Below are 22,103 nucleotides of genomic sequence, written 5' to 3' on the forward strand. Positions count from 1 at the left end.
AGCAGATAGAAGGCTCCATTCTTCTGATTCACCCTGTTTAGTTGTGTCTTTTTATGGGTGAGTTAAGATCATTATTATTTAAGGTTATAACTGTGAGGTTCGATTTAATCCCTGCCATGCTGGGGCGTTTGTGGGTTTTGCTGCTTTGAACTTTTTCATGCCTGCTCTAGTTAGTTTTTGGTTATTGTGTTCGTCCTTTTGTTGGTTCTTGAGGTTGGTTATTCAACTGTACTATGTGGAATATTTCCTGTAGTATTTTCTGTAAATTTGTCTTTGTGTTCATATAATCATAAAGCTGGTTTTGGTTAGGGAAAGTTTTCTTTTCTCCATCTGTTGTTAGGGATACTTAGTAGTTTGGGTTGGAAGACATAGTTTTCTAGGCTTTGAAGCATTCCATTCCATGCACTTCTGTTTTTCATGATTTCCATTGAAAAATCTGAGGTAATTATAATGGGATTGCCTTTGTATGTAATGAGTTGTTTCTGTCTTGCTGCTTTTTATCACTCTCTCTTGTTTTCATTGTTAAGAGTTTTAACTATGATGTGCCTAAAAGAGTTTCTTCTTTAGTCCTATCTGTTTGGTATTCTGTGAGCTTCTTGGATCTGGATGGGCATCTCTTGCAAGATCAGGAAAATTTTCTTCATTGATTTTGTTGAATATGTTTTTTATGCCACTGGCTTCATTTTCTTCCTCTTCTGGTATACCCATGATTCAGTTGCTTGGTCCTTTTAGTATATCTCACAGTGCCTTCATATTCTGTTCGTATGAGTTTTTTGAACTTAGTGAAATTTTTGGACTTCCCATCAATTTCTTCTGTCTTGTCTTCCCACTCAGAGGCTCTGTCCTCCACATGATTGACTGTGTTAGTGAAGGCTTCTAAAGAGGTTTTTAAATGTAGTATTTGATTTGTGTGTGTGTCATATTCATCTCTTTTTATTTATTTGAGAGAGAGAGAGAGAGAGAGAGAGAGAGAGAGAGAGAGAAAGAAAATGGGAGCACCAGGGCCTCCAGTCACTGCAAATGAACTCCAGACGCATGAACCCCCTTGTGCATCCGACTAATGTGGGTACTGGGGAATCGAACCTGGGTCCTTTGGCTTTGCAGGCAAACACCTTAACCACTAAGCCATTCCTCCAGCCCTCCATCTCTCTTTTGAGGTCTCATTTCAGGCTGAGGTTTGATTTTCTTGATTCTTCTTGGAATCCATTCTTGCATTTAATTATGTCTTCATTAAGCTTAATCAGCTGGTTATTGAGATCTTGTATTTATTGACTTACCTTCACTTTGTTTCTTTTGCAGTTTTTCCTTTTTTTTTCTTCAATTAAGTTAAACCTGTTGACAAATGCTGTGTGCTATATGAGATTATTCTGTTTAATTTAATTTATGCAATTGTTAGTTTTTTGATGATTTGCTTCCAGTTCCACAATTTACTTGGTCAGGTTCACATAGCTTATTGTGTTTTTATTTTGGAATTCAATTTCTCTATGTTTTCATAGAAGGTTTTCTTCATTGCACTAGATATTCTTGGTGGAGATTGCTCAGTTTTCTGCCTTTTTTTTTTTTTTTTCCTGTGTGTGTGTGTGTGTAGTGGTCTACCCACCTTGAGATGAAAGTCTTATTTTATTAAGGAGGAAGCAAGTTTTTGTCCTTGCAGGATCTTCAGTGAGTGTTCTGTTTTATGTTTGACCCAGATTGGAGTAGGATGGGGTTATAACCATAGATATGCAGGTTGTGGAGGTTGCAAGTGCAGCAAGGGTACTGGGGGAACTGGGAGGTGGAGAATGGGGAGCTCAGGCCTACTCACTCTGCTTATGTGCACTCTTCAGCACTGGGGAACCAAGAATAGGGAAGCTGGGGGGAGCTAGGAACCAATGGTCAACTCCTACAGTGAGGGGAACAAACCATGAGCTGTGGCCTACTCATTCTCTTTGCATACACTCCATTGCCAAATTCGAGGAATTTTAAGGCCCATCTAAAACTATAGGAAAGAAACCAGTTGGGTTGTATTTATTTTTTTTATTTTTATTTTTATTTTTAAATTTTTTAAATTATTTATTTGAGAGCGACAGACACAGAGAGAAAGACAGATAGAGGGAGAGAGAGAGAATGGGCGCGCCAGGGCTTCCAGCCTCTGCAAACGAACTCCAGACGCATGCGCCCCCTGTACATCTGGCTAACATGGGACCTGGGGAACCGAGCCTTGAACCGGGGTCCATAGGCTTCACAGACAAGCGCTTAACCGCTAAGCCATCTCTCCAGCCCGGGTTGTATTTATTTTTAATTGATTTTTTTTAACTGGAGTTTATTTATTTATTTAATTTTTGGTTTTTTGATGTAGAGTCTGGATCTTGCCCAGGCTGACCTGGAATTCACTATTTGGTCTCAGGCCATCCTCCTATCTCTCCCTCCCAAGTGCTGCGATCAAAGTTGTGTGCCACCATGCCTTGCTATTTAATTTTTTTTTTTTTTTTAAGGAGATGGAGCCCACATCTGGCTGCTCTTGAACTTCTGTCATCTGCTTCCAAGTGCTAGGGTTATAGTCATCTGCCAGAATGTAGGCACAACCCAGCCTTTGATTGAGTTACTTAGCAGTCTTTCTGCTTCTAAGCATCATTTTGAAGACCATGATGTGAAAATAATTTCTGGCATTAAAAAGAGTTCATTTCAGTATGTACAATAATTCTAGTTGCTATGAATCTGGTTTGTGGATACAAATAGGTAATTGGACTCAAAGGAAAACCAAGAGTAGTATAGCTACAGCTTTCTAAAAAGAAAATAACTAGACATTTGGCTTTTCCAAGGGTTCCAGGTTTATGAGTAGTCATGGTATAAAACAAAGTGAATTTTTTTGTTGTTGCTGTGTTTTTGAGGTAGGGTCTCACTGTTTAGCTCAGGCTGACCTGGAATTCTCTATATAGTCTCAGGGTGGCCTTGACCTCATGGTTATCCTCCTACCTTTGCCTCCCAAGTGCTGGGATTAAAGGCGTGTGCCACCATGCCCAGCCAAAGTGAATATTTTTATACAGATCCATGCCAGATCATTCTATTGGAAAGTGTGGCAAAAGCTGACCTAAAGTTGAACAAGTGGTGTATAATTTGTGCATTTGAAGTTGTCCTATTATAAATTTACTAGTTTTAAAATTGATTGATTGTATTTCCCTAAGGCTTTTGAAATCTAGAATGATGTGCTGATATTTTGAGTACTTCTGGCTATCCTGAATGTTTCATTATATGTCCCATTTTTTTTTGTTTGATTGTGTTGTGTTTGAGACAAAGAATCTTGTTATGTAGCCAAGCTTATAGAGATCCTCCTGTAGTAGTCTCTCCAGTGCTGTCATTATTGCTGTGATTCTCCATGCCTGACTCTGTAAATCATATTCAAATCTTAGTAGATCTAATCCGTAAGATAGTTTGGGGGTAGAATATTATACTTTAAGATGTGTTAAAAATTTTACAGGAGGGCTGGAGAGATGGCTTAGCGGTTAAGTGCTTGTCTGTGAATCCTAAGGACCCCGGTTTGAAGCTCGATTCCCCAGGGCCCATGTTAGCCAGATGCACAAGGGGGCACACACATCTGGAGTTCATTTGCAGTGGCTGGAAGCCCTGGTGCGCCCATTCATTCTCTCTCTCTCTCTGTCTGCCTCTTTCTCTCTCTCTCTGTAGCTTTCAAATAAATAAAATAAACAAAAAAATTAAAAAATTTTACAGGAAATATTTGAGCTTAAGCAATGTCATCTGTTCATTTCTTTGACCTTTAAATCTGCATTTTCATAGTGTATGACCCACAGGGGCTCAGTGATGTCATAATGGCAGTGGTAGTGACCAGGAATATTACACCACATAGTAAGGTGTTCCACTATAGTTCTGAATTAGGTGGAGCTATTAGTACTCTGGTAACAATGAAACCCAACTCCTTAGCCTAAAGTCAACATGTTCTTTCATAATAAGTGTTTAGGGGTGAGGGTTAAGTCTTGGCCTCAGTGATGACTTTTGTAAATGAACTTGATTACTAGCTGGATTCCATCTCCTCTTGGCTTGAATGAAGTTGGTGTATTTATCAATCTGAGTTTGGGCAATAAATGGTGAGTTGGTTGATATTGATATGTTGTAAATATTTATGTATTTTGAGAACAGAAAGGTTATAGAGAGTTACAACTTTTCAATCTGGAAGAAATATGTATTCTGAGAAAATAATGAAGGCTCAGAGTCTTCCAAATACTGTTTTATTGAGCTACACCTTAATTAGTTTTTGTAAGTTGGGCATTAAATAAGAAGAATGTGGTCATTTTAGTACTTTTAAGCCCCAGTGTATCTTAGTAGTTATTACTGCTTGAAGGATTTTCATATTTTATGTTTTAATCTCTACAAATCTAAAGAAAGGAATATATTATGAAAGACCACTTACTAAGAATAGAAAAATCCAGGCATAGTGGCACATGTCTGTAACCCCTACACTTGGGAGGGAGAGGCAGGAGAGTCATAGCAAGTTAGATGCCAGCCTAGTTCACATAGGGAGTTTTAGACCAGCCTGGTCTACATTGGAAGACCATGTGTCAAAAAATACAATACAACACAGTTAATAACAATAACAAAACCAAGCAAAGACTAGGAATGACTTGCATAAAAAAAATCATCAAATTAAGCTGGGTGTGGTGGCACAGGCCTTTAATCCCAGCACTTGGGAGGCAGAGGTAGGAGGATCACTGTGAGTTTGAGGCCACCCTGAGTTACATAGTAAATTCCAGGTCAGCCTGAGCTAGAGTGAAACCCTACCTCACCACCCCCCCCAAAAAAATCCTCAAAACCACTACAACAAAAAAAGACAAAACAAAGCAAAACATCAAATTGCTTTCTATCCCTATATTTTACTTTGGCTTTCTGTTTATCTTTGATTAAAAAATTTTGTTGTTACCTAGCATAGTGTGTGTCATATTGGTAAATGTGAATTATTCTGTGAATAAATGCTAGGTATTGTACTAGACTGTTGGGCTACATCATTGAACCAAAAAGTTCACATCTGCTGAAAGGGAGCTTACATTTTATTGGAGAGTAGATGGACGATAAATAAATGGATAGTAAAATGAGTTAGTGTTAAGTATCAGGAAGAAAAGGAATTTGGCCAAGAATGGGCAGAAGAGCAACTTTGCACAATCTGGTCAGCAAAGGCCCCTGGTTGTGTTGAGACCTGAATAGTGAGTAGGTACCAGACATGAAGTGAGGAGTGTGACTTCCAAAGCAATTTGAAGAGTTTCAGAGATAGCAAAACTAGTGAGTCTTGGGTTCAGTTATAGGAACATGAGACGGGGAAGACTTTACAATAATGCAAGGCATGGATTTTATGCAATGTGAGGAGCTACCTGAAAAGGCAGATGAACTGACTCTTCATTTTTTCACTCAGTGGTTGCAGTGCTTACCATGTGGCAAACATTGTTCTGTGTACGTGGGACATGTAACACTGTCCTTTTTAATAACTCACTTCTGGCTGTTTTGTGGAAGAGGAAGTTTGGAGGGTAGGGACAAGAATAGCTGGGGGGAATCCAGTTACTTTACTATTGCTGTTTTATGTGGTAAGGATAACGGCTTGGATTAGAGTGGTTAGATTGGATTTGGAGACAAGAGGATGGTTGAGAACATCAGTGAAGAAGCTGGAGGTGGCAAGTGAGGGAAAGGGAGAATCAAAGATGCTACCTTAGTTTTGGTGTCATTATTACAGTGGGTTGTGGTGCCATGTTCTGTGATGGGGAAGGTTGCAGGTAGAGAGGACTGTGGGAGAGATAGTTGGAGTTCTGTTATGGCCATGTGAGATCAGTGTGAGATCAGATCTTTTATAGAGTTCAGGTGAGATGTTGAGTAGGAAGTTGGTGTACAGGGGCAGAGGTCACTGGATAGAGGAGATTTAAGTTACCTGTGTATATGTGGTATTTAGGGTTTATGGGAGCTGGATGGGTCACTTGGAGAGCTTATAGAAGAGGCAATGGAGAATATGGAGCAGCAAAGGGCTGACCTCTAGGACACTAATGGTTTCTGTTTGGATAGAGAAAGATGGATATCCAAAGAAATTGAGAAGGGCACAGGGGAGGAGGCAGTACAACCAGGAAAATGTGGTCATAGAGAGGCAGCTGAAAGCAAGAGTGCTCATCAAAGTCTCATGTTTCCAAGAGGCCATATGAAAGAAGCTAAAAAGAAATGGATGCATGCTATGTCCACTGTCAGCTAGACATTAAAAACACATAGAAATAGATACAGAAGTCCTCAGTAAATTTTTGAAGTGCTTTCCCTTCATGCCTCCTTAGGCTGAAGCCACCGTCTTCCCTGGGCTTCCTGGGATGCTTTATACCGAACCTTGAGTAGATTGCTCTAACTCAGAGCATCTGACTGGGGGTTAATAGTGAAAATAAGACTCTCTTAAGGACTCACTTTGGTATCTAGTTTTATCTCAAGCTTCTGTTAACATCCCTCTGGGCTGAGAATCTACATGAATTTTTCCTTTTTATATGATAAATTCAGACTTTGTTAGGTAGTGCTACATTCAAGTGGCTGATAGCATTTGAAGATACTTTAAAGAGAATTAACCCAGTGTACCCTTTGTCTTTTCATGGCTATATAATGAATAAAATTTGTTGCTTTATTGATACTAGGTGTAAATATTTTTCAGTGTTGCTTGAAGCTCTCAAATGAACCTCAGTTTTCAGTTAACCCCGGGAGTAGCTGTTTCATGCTTAACATTTTTCTACCACTAAAGTGTATTGCTTTTGTCAAGACAGAACTTAGGTACTTACTGTAAGATTGCATACATCTGGTCGTATTATGACATTTCTGAAGCACTTTTTGCCTTTTGGGGACATAATTTGCTATCACAGAGTTTTCCTTATTAGGTGATACTGTGAATTAGCTCTATTCCAAGACTAAGGTGAAGCCTCTGGAATTCCATTTGATGTGTTTCTTTGTATTGCTAGTGCTTTCACTGACAACTTCTCAGTCATTTTTAGCACACTGTTGAGTTTCCTTCTCATTGCTGGGACAATGCATCTAAAAGCAGCTAATGGGAAGAAAGTTGTTTATTTTGGCTTACAGTCTTCAGGGGAAGCTTCAAGATGGCAGGGGTAAGTATGGCATGGGAAGAGGCAGGATATCACCTCTGTTACAGCATATGGAAATAGCTTTGTGGTGAACTCCCGCAAGGAGCTGGCTATAACATCCAAAGCCTGTCCTCAGGAACACAACTCTTCAAGCCAATCTCTGCCTACCAAATTGCCACCAGCTTGGAACTAAGAACCCTAAACACATGACTTTATTGCAGGCATCTGATTGAAACCACCACACATACCTCATTTTTCCAGTTCTTAAACATAAATAAATAAGATGATTAAATACATGATTCTTATTCTGAATAGCTGCCAAAGTCTTCTTGGAACATGGATTTTCACATAATAAAGCAGGTAGAGGTTTTTGGCCTGTCCACAACCTGAAGTCAACAGGCAAGTGATGTTTTTCACTGGGGATAGTCTTACCTATGTTTGCTGCTGCCCTAACCTTTTTGAGTTGCTTCTTGTGTGTAAGAAGTACTTGGTGAATAATGTGTGTGTGAATTCATAGTTTTTCTGTGAAAGGTGAGCTACATATCTGGATCATTGTTAGAACTGTTTTTTTTTAATTTTTTTTTTAATTTTTATTTATTTATTTGAGAGCAACAGACTTGTTGTCATCACCCTTGTTATCACCTCCTTGTCATGTAGCTAACGTGGGTCCTGGGGAATCAAGCCTTGAACTGGGGTCCGTAGGCTTCACAGGAAAGAGCTTAACTGCTAAGCCATCTCTCTAGCCCCAATTTTTGCAGCTGTTTTAACCACTGCCTTGTTTAAAGCCCTTGACACAGTCAAATTAAAAATGAGATTCAGAATCATATTTGAAAAATTTGTTTTAATACGTTTTGTGGTCATGATTTAATAATTATTTATAATATATAATGAACAGGAATTTCCAGTCTTTGTGAAAGTTTTTTTAAATTTTTGCCTTTTATTTATGTAAACTTTAAAAGTATTTTATTTATTTGAAAGAGAGAATGAGGTAGGTAGGTAGGTAGGTATGTAGGTAGGTAGGTAGGTAGATAGATAGATAGATAGGTAGGTAGATAGATAGATAGATAGAGAGAATGGTCATGCCAGGGCCTCTAGTCACTGACAGTGAACTCCAGATGCATGCACCACCTTATGCCTCTGGTTTTACATGGGTACTGGGGAATCGAACCTCCAGGTCCTTTGGCTTTGCTGGCATGGGCCTTAACCACTAAACCATCTCTCCAGCCTTATATAAACTTTTTTATATTAGTATTTTATTTTTTTTGTTTTATGTGTATGAACAGCCTAGCTAGTCTTGAACTTGCTGTGTATCCAAAGCTGTTCTTGAACTTCTGAACATCCTGCCTCCCATCTAAATGCTAGGATTACAGGTGTGTGCCACCACATCTGGCTTTTAAGTTTTCTTTTTAATTTGGAAATAATGTATATATTATGGGGCACATTGTGATAAAAATATTATGCATTATAAATTAATGTATAATTATACATTATACACCAAAAATATTTTTGAGAATGTAGAGAAACAGAATAAATATAGCTGTAGTCCTATCAGTAAAAATTTCATTTTGTATATGCAATATTTATCTTAATTTATCAATTTTAGGTAATTTTAAAATAGCATTTTAATATCTGTGAAGCACATTAACACATCATCATATAATTCATGGTATCTCATTTTCATTTTTTTGGTGGAATATAAAGTGGTATATCTTAATGTTAATATTTCATTGTTGAAATATGTCATGTTGATTCCCAGTGTGCTCTATCTGTACTGGAGGCTTCATTTGAAAAATATAATTTTACCTTTAATGGGATTGCTTGCTATTTTATTCAAATAGAAGATTAGGTGTCATAATTGTCAGATCTGACTGGTCACCCTTCCCTCTGTACTGCAGAGGAAATGATGAGAACATGGGAGTTATCAGTGTGCCTATTTTCTTGTACTTGATTTCTTTTTCAGGGTTGTCAATTTCAGTTTCTTTGTGCTAACAAGTGTAAGACACTAATTCATTTTGTACATGCTTGTTTGGACAAAACTATATAACATGTCATAAAATAACTTAAATAGGCACAAACTGCAACATATTGCCTGTGTACATGCACTATAGTAGTGAAAGAGAATGTCATTACCAAGCCCTCGGTGTAGAAAAACTCTTCCCTTTTATCTCAGTTTAACCTCACATTTATGTAAGGTGATGTCCCAAGTGATAACCCAAGTGAGTATACCAGCATTAACCTGTATGTAAAATATTAGTAAAATCAGATGCATTACTTTTCTTAAATATAAACAGAAGTATAATGGTTTCTTCTGGTTAGATGCCATAGCAAAAATCTTGTATGCTTAGTATCTTGATACAGATGCTTATAAAAGTGCTATCAAAGACAAGGGCCTTGGCCTTATGTTTTTTAAAGTGATAATGTGGTTGTACACATGGTAACAAGAAAAAAAAAATAAGCAGTGTAGCAGGCAATAGTGTTTACATTCTTAATTAAATGGAATAGACAAGAACAAATGGACACAAAGTTAAAAACATGGAAGAGAGGAGGGCACTTCTAATTCATGTAAAATGACAGTAGATTGTGTGGTATTTGCCAGGTGATTTTTTTCTTTAATTATTAGTTATACCTGACTTTGTTGAAAGAGGCTAAAGTGATGATAATTCTTTGTCTTGTTAGTCTTCTCTAGTTTTTTTGCTTTCCTTCTGGGAAATTTGTCTTCATTTTTCAGTAATATAACAACTAAAATTTATTGATCTTAATATGCTTGGCACTTGAGAAATATTTTTATGTACTCATCACTATAATCCTATGAGGATAGACACTATATTTTTTCTCTATATATTTTTACATAATAAGAACCTAGTTTTCTTGAGTTCTCACTCAGTGAACACATGTTCTATAGTCCATATCCTTTTCTACTAGCTATACTGTTGATTCCTTATAAAAGTAAATAAAAATGATTGCACTCACTTGACCTAGAGAAAAATTGTGTTGGAGTGGAGGATTGGGATGAATATTAATATTGTGTTGTTTCTGCCATGTTTGCTAGAAATTCAACATGCTACACGATTTTTCTTTCCTGGCTACTACTTTTAATATGAATATTTTTCCACATGGTTCAGTGTTATAGTTTGTCTATGTGTGACTTTTGTTTCTTTTTGATCTATTTGTGACTGCTTTCCTGTATTTCTTAAACATTTTGGCTAGCAGCTCTTCAAACTATTTTAAGTTACTTTTTAAAGTGCTGCTTTGATAAATATTTTCTGACCTTTAAATAGATAAGTGAATGTATAGTGGGTCAAGGAGTAGTCTAAAATATCTTGGATTTTAAAGCAAATAGCTTCCAAACAGATCCTGATTTTAATCCTTCTTTTAAAGGGGAGGATATTTTTGTAGCTTTAATTATAAGGCCTACAAAATTCTAATTTTATTCATTGAACATTTTTTTGGTATGCAGTAATGAGTGCATTTATTGAGAACCCTGCCTAAGTGTGCAGCTCTCTGGTAGATGAAAATACTTTTTAAAACGGGGTGCTCTTTATTTCCTAGTTTGATGAGACAGAAGAAAAGCACACACACGTGCGAGTTACTGTACTTTAGTAAATTCTACACTGGAATTTTAAATCATATATTGTAAATGAACAAAGTAGTAGTCAGTGCCTAATGGAAGAATCAGGTAGGCGGAGCAAATAAGACTGCTTTTTTTTTTTTTTAACTTTTTAAGTTAGCAAATGGAAATAGTTGGACCTAAGAATAGTGTCATCTGTTGGGAGGTAGTGATGAGGTAAGTATGCCTAGATATTCCTGTTTTTCCAGGAGCTAGATAAGGAAGGCAGGAGCTGCAAAATGGAGATTTCCAATTAATAAACTTCCTCAAATATAAGGGGTTTCAGTTTTATTTACTATGCTAGCTATAAGGAACCCACAGACTTTTAAAAGAGGAGAATAACATGAACATACTTGATTCTAAGGGATATAATTTTGATAGAAGGGTAGTGGCTGGTTTGGGTGGAGTTACTCCAGCAGAGAGCATCCAAAGGATGCCTACAGCTATCCAGCTGATCTTTGCTAACAGGAGGGCCAGGAAAATGGACAGCAGTGTTTTTTTGTTGTTGTTGTTTTTTTGGGGATTTTCAAGGTAGGGTCTCACTGTAGCACAGGCTGACCTGGAATTCATTCTGTAGTCTCAGGGTGGCCTCGAACTCATAGTAATCCTCCTACCTTTGCCTCCCGAGTGCTGGGATTAAAGGCATGCACCACCACGCTGGCTGGACAGCAGTGTTTTAATGTCCTTACTACTTCAGAAATATAGTGGGTGTCATCTTTTTTCCTTCTTCTATTATGCAGGTTTTGTGTAGGTTATGTCATCCACTGTGAGGTCATAAATATGAATGCAACTTCCTGTCTGGAGGACAGCATTGTAAGTGGACCTCACCTTAGCAGAGACTAATTGGAAATAAGTGATTCAGTGGAAAGGATTTGATACTTTCATGCTAGATTCAAATGCATAGTGATTTTACAGGATAAGATGCTGTAGTGGGCAGCCCATCCATTTTCCCCACTAGCTGCTGTTCCAGTGCTCTGTATGCGGTGGCAGGAACTGTACCTGCATCTTTGCTCCTGAGTTCCTGTGAGGAGCTACTGCCATCTTAGGAAAGCATGGCCATCACACTGGGCTTTGTGAAAGTACATGAGCAGCTCTGCTTTGCCAGCACAGCCTTCTAGAGCTTTACAAAGCTTCAGGGATTTTCCTCTAAGGTTGAAGCTAATTGTGACATTATTGAGACAGATTTGAACCTCTGTCAACCAGAACAGAGAGGCAGTCTATTCTAGGGTTTATTTTGAGCTCTAAAGATTTTTTTCTCCCTTTGTTTACTTTCGGAGTAATTGTATTTTTTAAGTTTCTTATTTTTTTTATATGTAGTATATGTGGTATGGTGTGTAATATGTATGCTGTGGTATGAGTATATGTGTGTGTAGTTATATGCACATGTGTGTAGATGGGCATGCCCCTCGTGCACACATGCAAAGGCCAAAGGAGAACACTAAATGTCCTGTTCTATACCTCTTTATGTTATTTCTTTAAGATGAGGTCTCTCATTGAGCCTGAAACTGCTGTTTGGGGTTCAGACAGTACTTTTCTGATTCCCCAACCCTCCACAGGGCTGTGGTTACAGACATGTGTGTCCATTCCCAGATCTTTACTTGGGTGCTGAGGAATTGAACTCAGTCTCAGGCCCTGATGCTTATGCAGCCAGTGCTGTTACCTTCCCACTGAGAGATACAAAACTACAAAAATAATTTGTATTTTCAACCACTTATGAAAGTTGTAGTAGTTTTGCATATGTGAAAGAATAGGTTTAATTTCAAAATAGGCCAACTAAGTGAAGTTCTGTTCCCATTCTAGGAGAAATATCCCAAGTGAGTGGTGCTTCAGTGATAAGTTATTTGGCTTATTAGAGTAAAACATTTTCAAAACACGAAACTTTTTTTTTTTTTTTTTTAAGGTAGGGTCTTGCTCTAGCTCAGGCTGACCTGGAATTCACTATGTAGTCTCAGGCTGGCCTTGAACTCTCAGTGGTCCTCTTAGATTGGCTTCCCAAAGTGCTGGGATTAAAGGTATGTGCTATCATGCCCTGTAAGACTATTTTGTGACCCTCAAGTGAACTGTATTACCTGAAAGGGAAGTAAAAGCATAAAAGTCAGCAGTCATCAGCTGTTCTGCCACCTAGAGAAAGTCACTAGTGTGGTTTATTTTTTTCCAGTTACTTTTCTTTGGTTGAATTTTTGTTGCCTCTACCAGACTGGGCCCCTTGGGCTTCACCCTTCCTGAGTATTACAGACTTGAAAGAGAACAGATACATACACATGTAACTGCAGTTTGATGTAGTAGTCTAAGGCAGACATAGGTAAAGAAGAGTTCAGAGAATTCTTAGTGAAATCTGAGGTGGTGAATGTCCTGTGCATTGTTTTATGTGCTGTTATTTAGATTGTCAATGTAAACATGTTAGATCCTTCTTTTTAACATTATTTTCCTGCTAAATTCTGTTTTGTGTTTTTTTTTCTTTTCTTGGGCATAATTTTAAAATATATTTTATTTATTTGAGAAAGAGAAAATATGAATATGGGTGAGTACCAAGCCCTCTGGCCACTGCATATGACCTCCAGATGCATGCACCATCTTGTGCATCTGGCTTTATTTGGGTCCTAGGTATTGGACCTGGGTCCTTAGGCTTTTCAGGCAAGCACTTTAGCCACTGAGCAATCTCTGCAGACCCTGGGCATAAATTTTAAAAAATTATTTTTATTTAATTATTTGAGAGCAAGAAAGGGAGAGGGGGAAAGAGAGAGAGAGAATGGGCACATTGGGGCATCCAGCCATTGCAAACAAACTCCAGACACATGTGCTACCTTGGGCATTTGGCTTATGTGGGTCCTAGGGAATCGAACCTGGGTTCTTTGTCTTTGCAGACAAGCATCTTAACCTCTAAGGCATCTCTACAGTCCCTTGTACATAATTTTCAGGAACAATCTTCTCTAGAAGTTCTCTCCTCCAAACGTTGGATATTTCTTTATGAGTAGGATCAGTGAGATGGTCCACTTAAGCTCATGATACGCAGGAAACTGTTAGCTCTTTCAAAGGTCTGGGTCTTTATACCCTATCCCCTTGTACCCACCAACCTGGCCTCCAGCTCACTATGTAGCACAGGCTGGCCTGGAATTTTGGAATCTCCTACTCTTGCCTCCCAAATGCTGGGATTTTTAAGCATGTACCATCATGTCTGGCTTCAAAAATTTCTATTTTATAATAAACTAGTTATAGTACTTTCCTAGTTTATGGGAATATTTTCGAACATGTTCTTTGTTTCACTATCTTCCTAGGTTGATGTAAAAATTAGTATGCTTTTGGAATTTAATATCATTTATATGTGAGTTTGGGTTTTTCCATGTTTTTCATCTTTCTTGCTTTGTCCATAGTTTTTTTAAATTTTAAGGGAGGTTATAATTTGCATAAGCTTGTTCTAATTATAGATAACAGATTGGTGACTTCACAATTTGATAATTTCTTGTTTTTGTGATTTGTATAAAAGGTAAGGGGTACAAGCTTGAAAAGTGGTAGGCCACTGAAGGAAATTCTGAAATCATTTTCCTGAGTGGCTGATTCAATGGGCTGTATGTAGACAGTTTCTGATTTATATGGCTGGATCTAAGATTTTTCAACTTTACTGTGGTGTAAAATCAGTGCACATGAGTGTTGATCATTTCTTGAGCTTCAGTGCCTTGCTATTTGTAGCTGACAGCCCCAGTTAGCCATTGAGTTACATTGGTAAGAATGGGTATTATTAAGTGAGCATGCTTGGTATATTATTAAGTGAGCATACTTGGTGTATATATTTAAATTAATTTATAACTTGTGATATTTGTAATTTATGCTGAGCTTATTAGAATACAACTTCATACATCATGGAGTACTATACTCTTGTGATTCAAAGATAAAATCTGTAGTTTCTAGAGGGGTGGAATGGTTTTGACTATTCTTCTGTATTTCTTTCATAAATACTTTCAGAAATGGTTAGCAGGAGGTAGATTTCAGATAGTTGAGATTGCACTCACTTGCTATGGAAGTATGTTGAGTAGGTGATACTGAAATACAAGAAAAATACAAGAAAAACTGAGGCTTCTGGCCAGTGTTCTCTTTATAGTTGCCCTAGTCTTCCCCAGTACTGTGTTGGTGTTCTCCATAGAAATGGAACCAATAGGAGGTCATTAGAAGGAATTGACTTATGATGAAAGCTAGCAAAATCCTCAGACGTTTCTTCTGTGGGTGAGTTGCAAGCTTAACTTCGTTGTTGTTATTGTTTAACTTAACTTTGTTGATGGTATAGTTTTAGTCTTAAGGCCATCAGGCTCAACACTCAAAAGAGCCTATGCTCTAGTCTAAATCTAAATATAGGTTCATATTGCTGGCAGAAATCACCTGACCAAGAGCAGCTTTTGGGGAAAAATGTTTATTTTGGCTTATAGACTCAAGGGGAAGCTCTGTGATGGCAGGGGGAAAACAATGGCATGAGCAGAGGGTGGACATCACCTCCTGGCCAACGAAAGGTAGACAGTAGCAGCAGGAGAGTGTGCCCAACATTGGCAAGGGGTCACTGGCTATAATACCTATAAGCCTGTCCCCAATAATACTCTGCCTTCAGGAGATGCTAATTCCCAAATCTCCCATCATCTGTGAATCTAGCATTCAGAACATCTAAGTTTATGGGGGACACCTGAATCAAACCACCACACCCACTAACCTTAATAATGACAGTTTCCTCTACAGGGTCTACCAATTTGTTACTGTCACCCAAAAATACTCTTCTAGAAACATATTTCCAAATAGATGGACCCCAAATGACCCAGTAAAGTTTCCACAGAAAGTTACCCATATATTACTCACATTATCTAACATACAGATAAACAGATATTTTATTGTGGAGAAAGAGATCTTTCATGAATTCTGAACATCATGAACATCCAAGGTTGCCAGCATGTACTTTCAGGCTAACAGGCCATTCTTCCAAATAAAGGTATGAATTTTCATGCTGATTGGAGTCATTCATTATGAATCAGTTATATTTTAAAATATTTCCAATTAGAATGTTTTACTCTAGATAGCCCTCTGTAACCCATACATATAGCCCATTGTTGAATCTGGCCATACTTTGTTGTCTATAGTTGATTGACATTACAGTGACCAAATAGTTAATTGGCTTGTAAAACCAAAAATATTTACTGTCTGGCTCTTTACAGAAAAAAGTCGAGCTTAATACTAATAGTTAATTACATAAGACTTAATTTTTGAAGATTTTCTTAGGTTCTAATAGCATTATAGCATTAGTTTATATAGTGAGATTGTTTCTCCCTCTGCTAGGAGAGGGGAGAGAGATTGAGAATGACCTTTTAATCTGTTGATAGTCTTTTTGGCCAAGGTGTGCCAGTTATGAAATGAGGTGGAGGTGTGTTGTGAGTTAAAATGCACTGTTTTGTATTGCTCAAAAGAGTTTCATTGAGCTGAGTTTGGTGGTGCATGCATCCCTTTAATCCCAGCACTTGGGAGGCAGAGATGGGAGGATCATTGTGAGTTTGGGGCTACCGTGAGACTACATAATAGATTCCAGGTCAGCCTGAGCTAGCATGAGACTATAGTTGAAAAAAAAAAAGTCACATTATCTAAAAAAACTAAGCCTTTTCATTAGTGGTTTAGTGGAGCTTTTACAAAAATTGTTACTAGGAATTTATTGGATTTTAAAATATTGCTTTTAGTTCTTAAATTTTTTTATGAGAGAGAGAATTGGCACCCCATGGTCTTCAGCCACTGCAGTTGAACTCCAGATGCATGCACTACCTTATGCACATATGTGACTTTATATACTTTCATCATTTTGTGCATCTGGCTTACGTGGGATCTGGAGAATCAAACATGGATCTGCAGGCTTCACAGGCAAGCACCTTAACTATTGAGCCATCTCTCCAGCCCTTGCTTTTAGTTTTATTGAGACAGAGTCTCACTCTGTAGGCCTGGTGTGCCCAGGAACTTACTATGTAGTTTAGACTAGCTTCAAACTGTGATTCTTCTGCCTCAGATTCTGAAGTGCTGGGATTATAGGCATAAGGCATCTATCACATGTGGCTTAAACTTTTTATTGTAATTTATAGATGGAATAATTTCAATCAGATGTTGATATTATCTAAAAATTAGTATGTGTAATCTTTAGCATTTTTTTCTCATAAGTCGATGCTATGACTAGCAGTAGTAGTAATTGAAACAAGCGTTGGAGTAAGTGCTGAAAATCTGTTCCTTTAGTAAAGCACTAATGTTAATGTTTAGGTATAGTTCCTTGAAAGCTCATGAAATCATATGTACAGCTGTGTGAAATGCTTCTCCCACATATACAAAATATTTTAGATATCTCTGTATGCTAAAAAAATCGGTCAATAAAGTTCTTAGCTCTTAAATATTATCACATATATATATATATATATCACATATATATGTCATATATATATATATACATATGAGATATATATATATAGAGAGAGAGAGAGAGAGAGAGAGAGAGAGAGAGCGCGCGCGCGCACAAGAGGTGGTTCAAGGTAGGGTCTCATTCTAGCCCAGGCTGACCTGGAATTCACTATGTAGTTTCAGGGTGGCCTCGAACTCTCAGTGATCCTCCTACCTCTGCCTCCCGAGTACTGGGATTAAAGGCGTGCGCCACCACATCCGGCTTCATATATATATTTTAAGATTTTTTTTCTAGTAGCATAGTCAGGAATATAATTGTGCTTATGTACTTTTGTATTTACTTGATATTTCATCAGGATATAATTTCAGTAGGTCTTGTCTATGTTGGAATTTATATATTGGTTCACAGATTATTGTTAGAAATGTTGTACTTAATTCATGTGGGACAGACACATATGAACATTTCCCTTACTTTGTCGTCACATCTATCAAATATTTACCACTACGACAATTAAAAAAATTGCAAAACCTTATTGCCTTTATTTCTCCCATTATTAGCAAGACTAAACATTTTAATTTTATTTTCAATTTATGTTTACTTTTATCCCATTTATACTCTTTGCTGCATGTTCCTGAAAAAATATTACCTTTTTTCTTTTTAAAATACATTTTATTAATTAGAAGCTTTGTTGTATGGACAAATCATGTATTGGTCCCATCTGGTCTCCCCACCCCCATTCCTCCTCAGTGGGGTTACTAGTATTCACTCTGGGATTATGGGTTATGAATGCAGCAGTCAGTCACTGTAGGGATGAGGTGGGCAATGCCTATCCTTCCTACCCTGTGGCTCTTAAGAGTCTTTTCTCCCTTAAGACCCTTTTATCCCCTATTATCTGTACCTTAAGTTGCCTGTCAATTTTACCCATACCTCCAGCTGTTCCAGGTTAGGAACCACATATGAGGGAGAAGATGTGACATTTGCTTCTGTGTTTGTGTGAGTTTGTTCAGTATGATTTTTTTCCAAGTCCCTCCATTTTCCTGCATATTTTATTTTTTCCCTTACTGCTGAGTAGAATTTCATTGTGTAAATGTACCACATCTTTATTAACCATTCATCTGTTGATGGGCATCTGGGATGATTCCAGTTCTTCAAACATGGCTGAGTAAGTGTCTGAGTATTAAAGAGTAGTTTTTAGGGTATGTGCTCTAGAGTGGTATAGCTGGATAGGTCAATTTTCAGCTTTTTGAGGAGTCTCCATATTGATTCCATCAGGTTGTGCAAATTTGCACTCCCACTATCAGTGGATGAGGGTTCCTTTTTCTACATATCCTCACTATCATTTGTTGCCATTTTATTTATTGAAGATTGCCATTCTGACTGGGATGAGATAGTATCTCAGTCATTTTTTAAAATGTTTTAAAAATTAATTTATTTACTAGAGAGAGAGAGAGAGAGAGAGAATGGGTGCGCCACAGCCTCTAGCCACTACAAACCACCTCCAAATGCATGTGCCACCATGTGTATCTGGCTTAAATTGGCTCCAGAGAATTGAACCTGGGTCCTTAGGCTTCTCAGGCAAGTGCTCCAACAAGTAAGCCATCTCTCCAGTCCCTCAAAATTGTTTATAATTTGCATTTTCTTGATTGCTAGAGATGTTGAACAACTCTTTAATTATTTATTAGCCATTTGAATTTCTTTTTCAGAACTCTCTCTTCACTTCCCTTCCCAATTTTTTTAGTGGGTTGCTTGACTTTTTGTTGCTTTTTTGAGCATTTTGAGTGCTGGGATTATATGGGATCTGGAGAGTAGAACATGGGTCCTTAGGCTTTGTAGGCAAGCAACTTAACTTTTGTGCCATCTCTCCAGCACCATTTTGTGATCTTTAAACAGCTGGAAGGCACTTCTGACAAGCCAATTTGGGTCATTATGTAACATGATAAATTTTATAAGACTGTGTTGTTTCAAATCATAATGTCCAAAGGTGTCATTTCCTCTTTTCACAGTTGTAGACATAAGTCATGTTTGTGTAAGAAATAACTGTGAGAAACATCTGTTAATTGTCAAAGTAGACTATAATGACACTGTTCAGTACCTTTTTTTTTGTTACATCCCACTTTTTGTAAACATTCCTGAAGAAGCTTGATATTAAAATGTTTTTCTGTACCATAAAAAACATAAGTAGGGACTTTAAGGTATATGATCAATTTGTTTTAAGGTAGCTACATAAAAATGAAGGCATAGAGATGCTGTGGAAGTAATCTGCTTAAAGATAGTTATTCAGATATTCTGTAATGTGTTTATTAAGTTTTTAGGGATTGTCACTGAAATCAAAGCTGAATCCTATACAGAATTTTCTTAATAAATCTGTAGCTCCAATTTGACAAATACTGTGTTAGGCATCACTAAAGAGGTACTTATACCATTTTTGTGTTAAATTTAACAAATTTAAAAGTACTCTAATTATTGTAAAATTTTCTGCTTACTCTTTATTTGTGCATCTAGCTTCTCTTTTGCTTTGAGAGATTAACACTTTGTATAACACTTGCCTGGAAATCACTATTTCCAGGTTGGACTTGAATTAATGATGATCTTTCAGCCTCAACCTTTTGACTGCTAGGATTGATTACAAGTGTGAGTCACCACACTGGCTTCTACATCTGACTTGCCACAAGTAGTTCACACTAACACTGGTGCATGGATATGCTTTGATTGGCTTTGTAGTAGATAATAAAAGCATGAAATTATTAAGTGATTAAAACAGTAAAGGAAAGTAAAAAAGTAAACGTGAAAGTAAACTTTAGTAAGATACCAAGTAGCTAAAATTATTTAGTGTTAATCCAAAAGGATCCATTGAGCTAAAAGAAGGAAAGTGCTATGTTGTTAAACTTTCAGCAAAAGAATAATTAAAGAAAGAAAACAAATTCTACTAAAATGATATAAAATATTTTTTAAACTTTTTTTTTTAACAAAAGTTTATTTATTTATTTGAGAAGGAAAGAGGCAGATAGGGAAGACAAAGAAATGGCATGCCAGGGTCTCCAGATGCTCCAGTCAAACTCCATACACATGTCCCACCTTGTGCATCTGGCTTACATTGGGTCCTGGGGAACCAAACCGGAATTCTTTGGCTTCGTAGGCAAGTACCTTAACCATTAAGCCATCTCTCCAGCCCTAAAATAATTTTTTATATTTATTTGTTTGCAAGCTGAGAAAGATAGAAGAGAGACAGAATGAGTGCACCAGGGTCTCCAGCTACTGCAAACAAACAAATGCATGTGTCACTTTGTGCATCTGGCTTTATGTGGGTACTGGGGAATCAAATCCATGTTGTTAGGCTTTGTAGGCAAGTGCCTTTAACCTCTCCAACCCTTAAATTATTTTATATTGCAAGTGATTAGGTTGTGGTAGGAGGGTTTTTTTTTTTTAACCTTTCATGAGGACACATTGTATATATTTTTGCCATGTAAGATGATTCAATTAGAATTTCCCTGAAGTCTTATTCACAGCTAAGACCCATATATAGAGTCATAAATGTCTACTTGTGAAATATTCCAGAAAAAATCTGTTAACTGTCGAAGATAAATAAATAGACTTAATTATTTTATTTGTTTGAGATAGAACTCATGTAGTCCATGCTGGCCTCCAACTGACTTTGTACCTAAGGATGTTTTTGAATTCCTGATCTTCCTGCTTCCACCTCTTGAGGGTTGGAATTGCAGGCATGTGCCATAACACTTGGTCAGCTTTAATATTTTAAGACAGAAGTATATATTTCAAAGCTCAGTAACAGGAAGGAGAAGAGTTCTTCACTCAGACAAAGCTGCCCAATTACCATTGGATTTTTATCTGTGATATATCAGGCTTGTTTGGCATATTTAGATCTTGTTGATTGTTTTCATGTTGGATAGAAGAAAGCCTCTTCTATTTGTGTTTTTCATTAAGGTTAAAAAAAAACCTTTGGCATTATACATATTTTAATTGTATATATCTTCCTTAATAGGCCCAGATTATTCATCAGCATGGTTACCTGGTAATGAATCATTGTGGCCGACCACAGCTGTTCCATCTAACCATCGAAATAACCATATCAGGAGACATAGTATAGCATCTGACAGTGGAGACACCGGCATTGGCACTTCCTGTTCTGACAGCGTGGAAGGTAAGCCAAAATTCTTAATGGCTAAATATGACTCTCTGAAGAATGATGTGAATTGCGAATATTCAAGATAGTTATGGTTCTAAACTTTATAAGGTAGCATTTGAGTTGCTAGTAATATTCATTGTTGCTGTATATCAGATGCCAAATTAAATTGTGTGTCTCTGGTCATGTTATACATTTTTCCCTTTAATTTCTTAATTTTTTTTTTCTGAGACAGTAGATTTACATACAGTTTTTGAGAAATAATACAAAGAAATTCTATGTACTATTTGTCCATTTTCCAAATATAAATCTATATTATAATATCACATCCAGGGTAAATGATACTGGCATAGTAAAGTTCTAGATTCATGCTGGGGATGTCACTCAGTAGTAGAGTGTTTAAGCCCTAGAACAGCCAGTGGATGAATGAATACATAAATATATAAAGCAGAACTTTCTGTATATGTGCCTAAAGTCACTTCTTTCTTTCTTTTCATTTCCCTTTAAACCTTTGAGAACACTAACCTGTTTTCCATTTCTGTAATTTTTTCATTTCAAGAATAATGAGTAAATGGAATCATACAGATATGTAATCATCAGAATGGTTCCTTTTCTCTGTAGAATACATATAGATTGTTGCATGTATTAATAGTTCATTCTTTTCTATTGAGTAGTATTCACCAGAGGCAATATTGGAAAGACTATACTTTCATGATTATTGGAAAACATCTCATTTGTTACTAGTTTTGGATTATTGTGAATGAAGCTGCTATAAGTATACATGTACAAGTTTTGTTGTGAAGCCTATGTCTTCATTTTTCTGGGATAGATGCTCAGGAGTGTATTTTCTGGGTTGTATTTTCCACACAGTTT

The 22,103-nt window shown here is 37.1% G+C and overlaps 1 protein-coding gene across 1 annotated transcript in view; it reads left to right on the forward strand.

Moving 5' to 3' along the window:
* The window catches only part of Cep85l (centrosomal protein 85 like), a 215,618-nt gene that overhangs the window by 17,143 nt on the left and 176,372 nt on the right, over window positions 1–22,103 (forward strand). Inside the window, exon 2 of the mRNA XM_045159149.1 lies at window positions 21,090–21,248. Within this exon, the coding sequence (XP_045015084.1) occupies window positions 21,090–21,248 (159 nt within the window). The remainder of the gene's footprint in view (window positions 1–21,089; window positions 21,249–22,103) is intronic.

The sequence above is a fragment of the Jaculus jaculus genome, chromosome 9, assembly GCF_020740685.1.
Source record: "Jaculus jaculus isolate mJacJac1 chromosome 9, mJacJac1.mat.Y.cur, whole genome shotgun sequence".
NCBI classification, from domain to species: Eukaryota; Metazoa; Chordata; class Mammalia; order Rodentia; family Dipodidae; genus Jaculus; species Jaculus jaculus.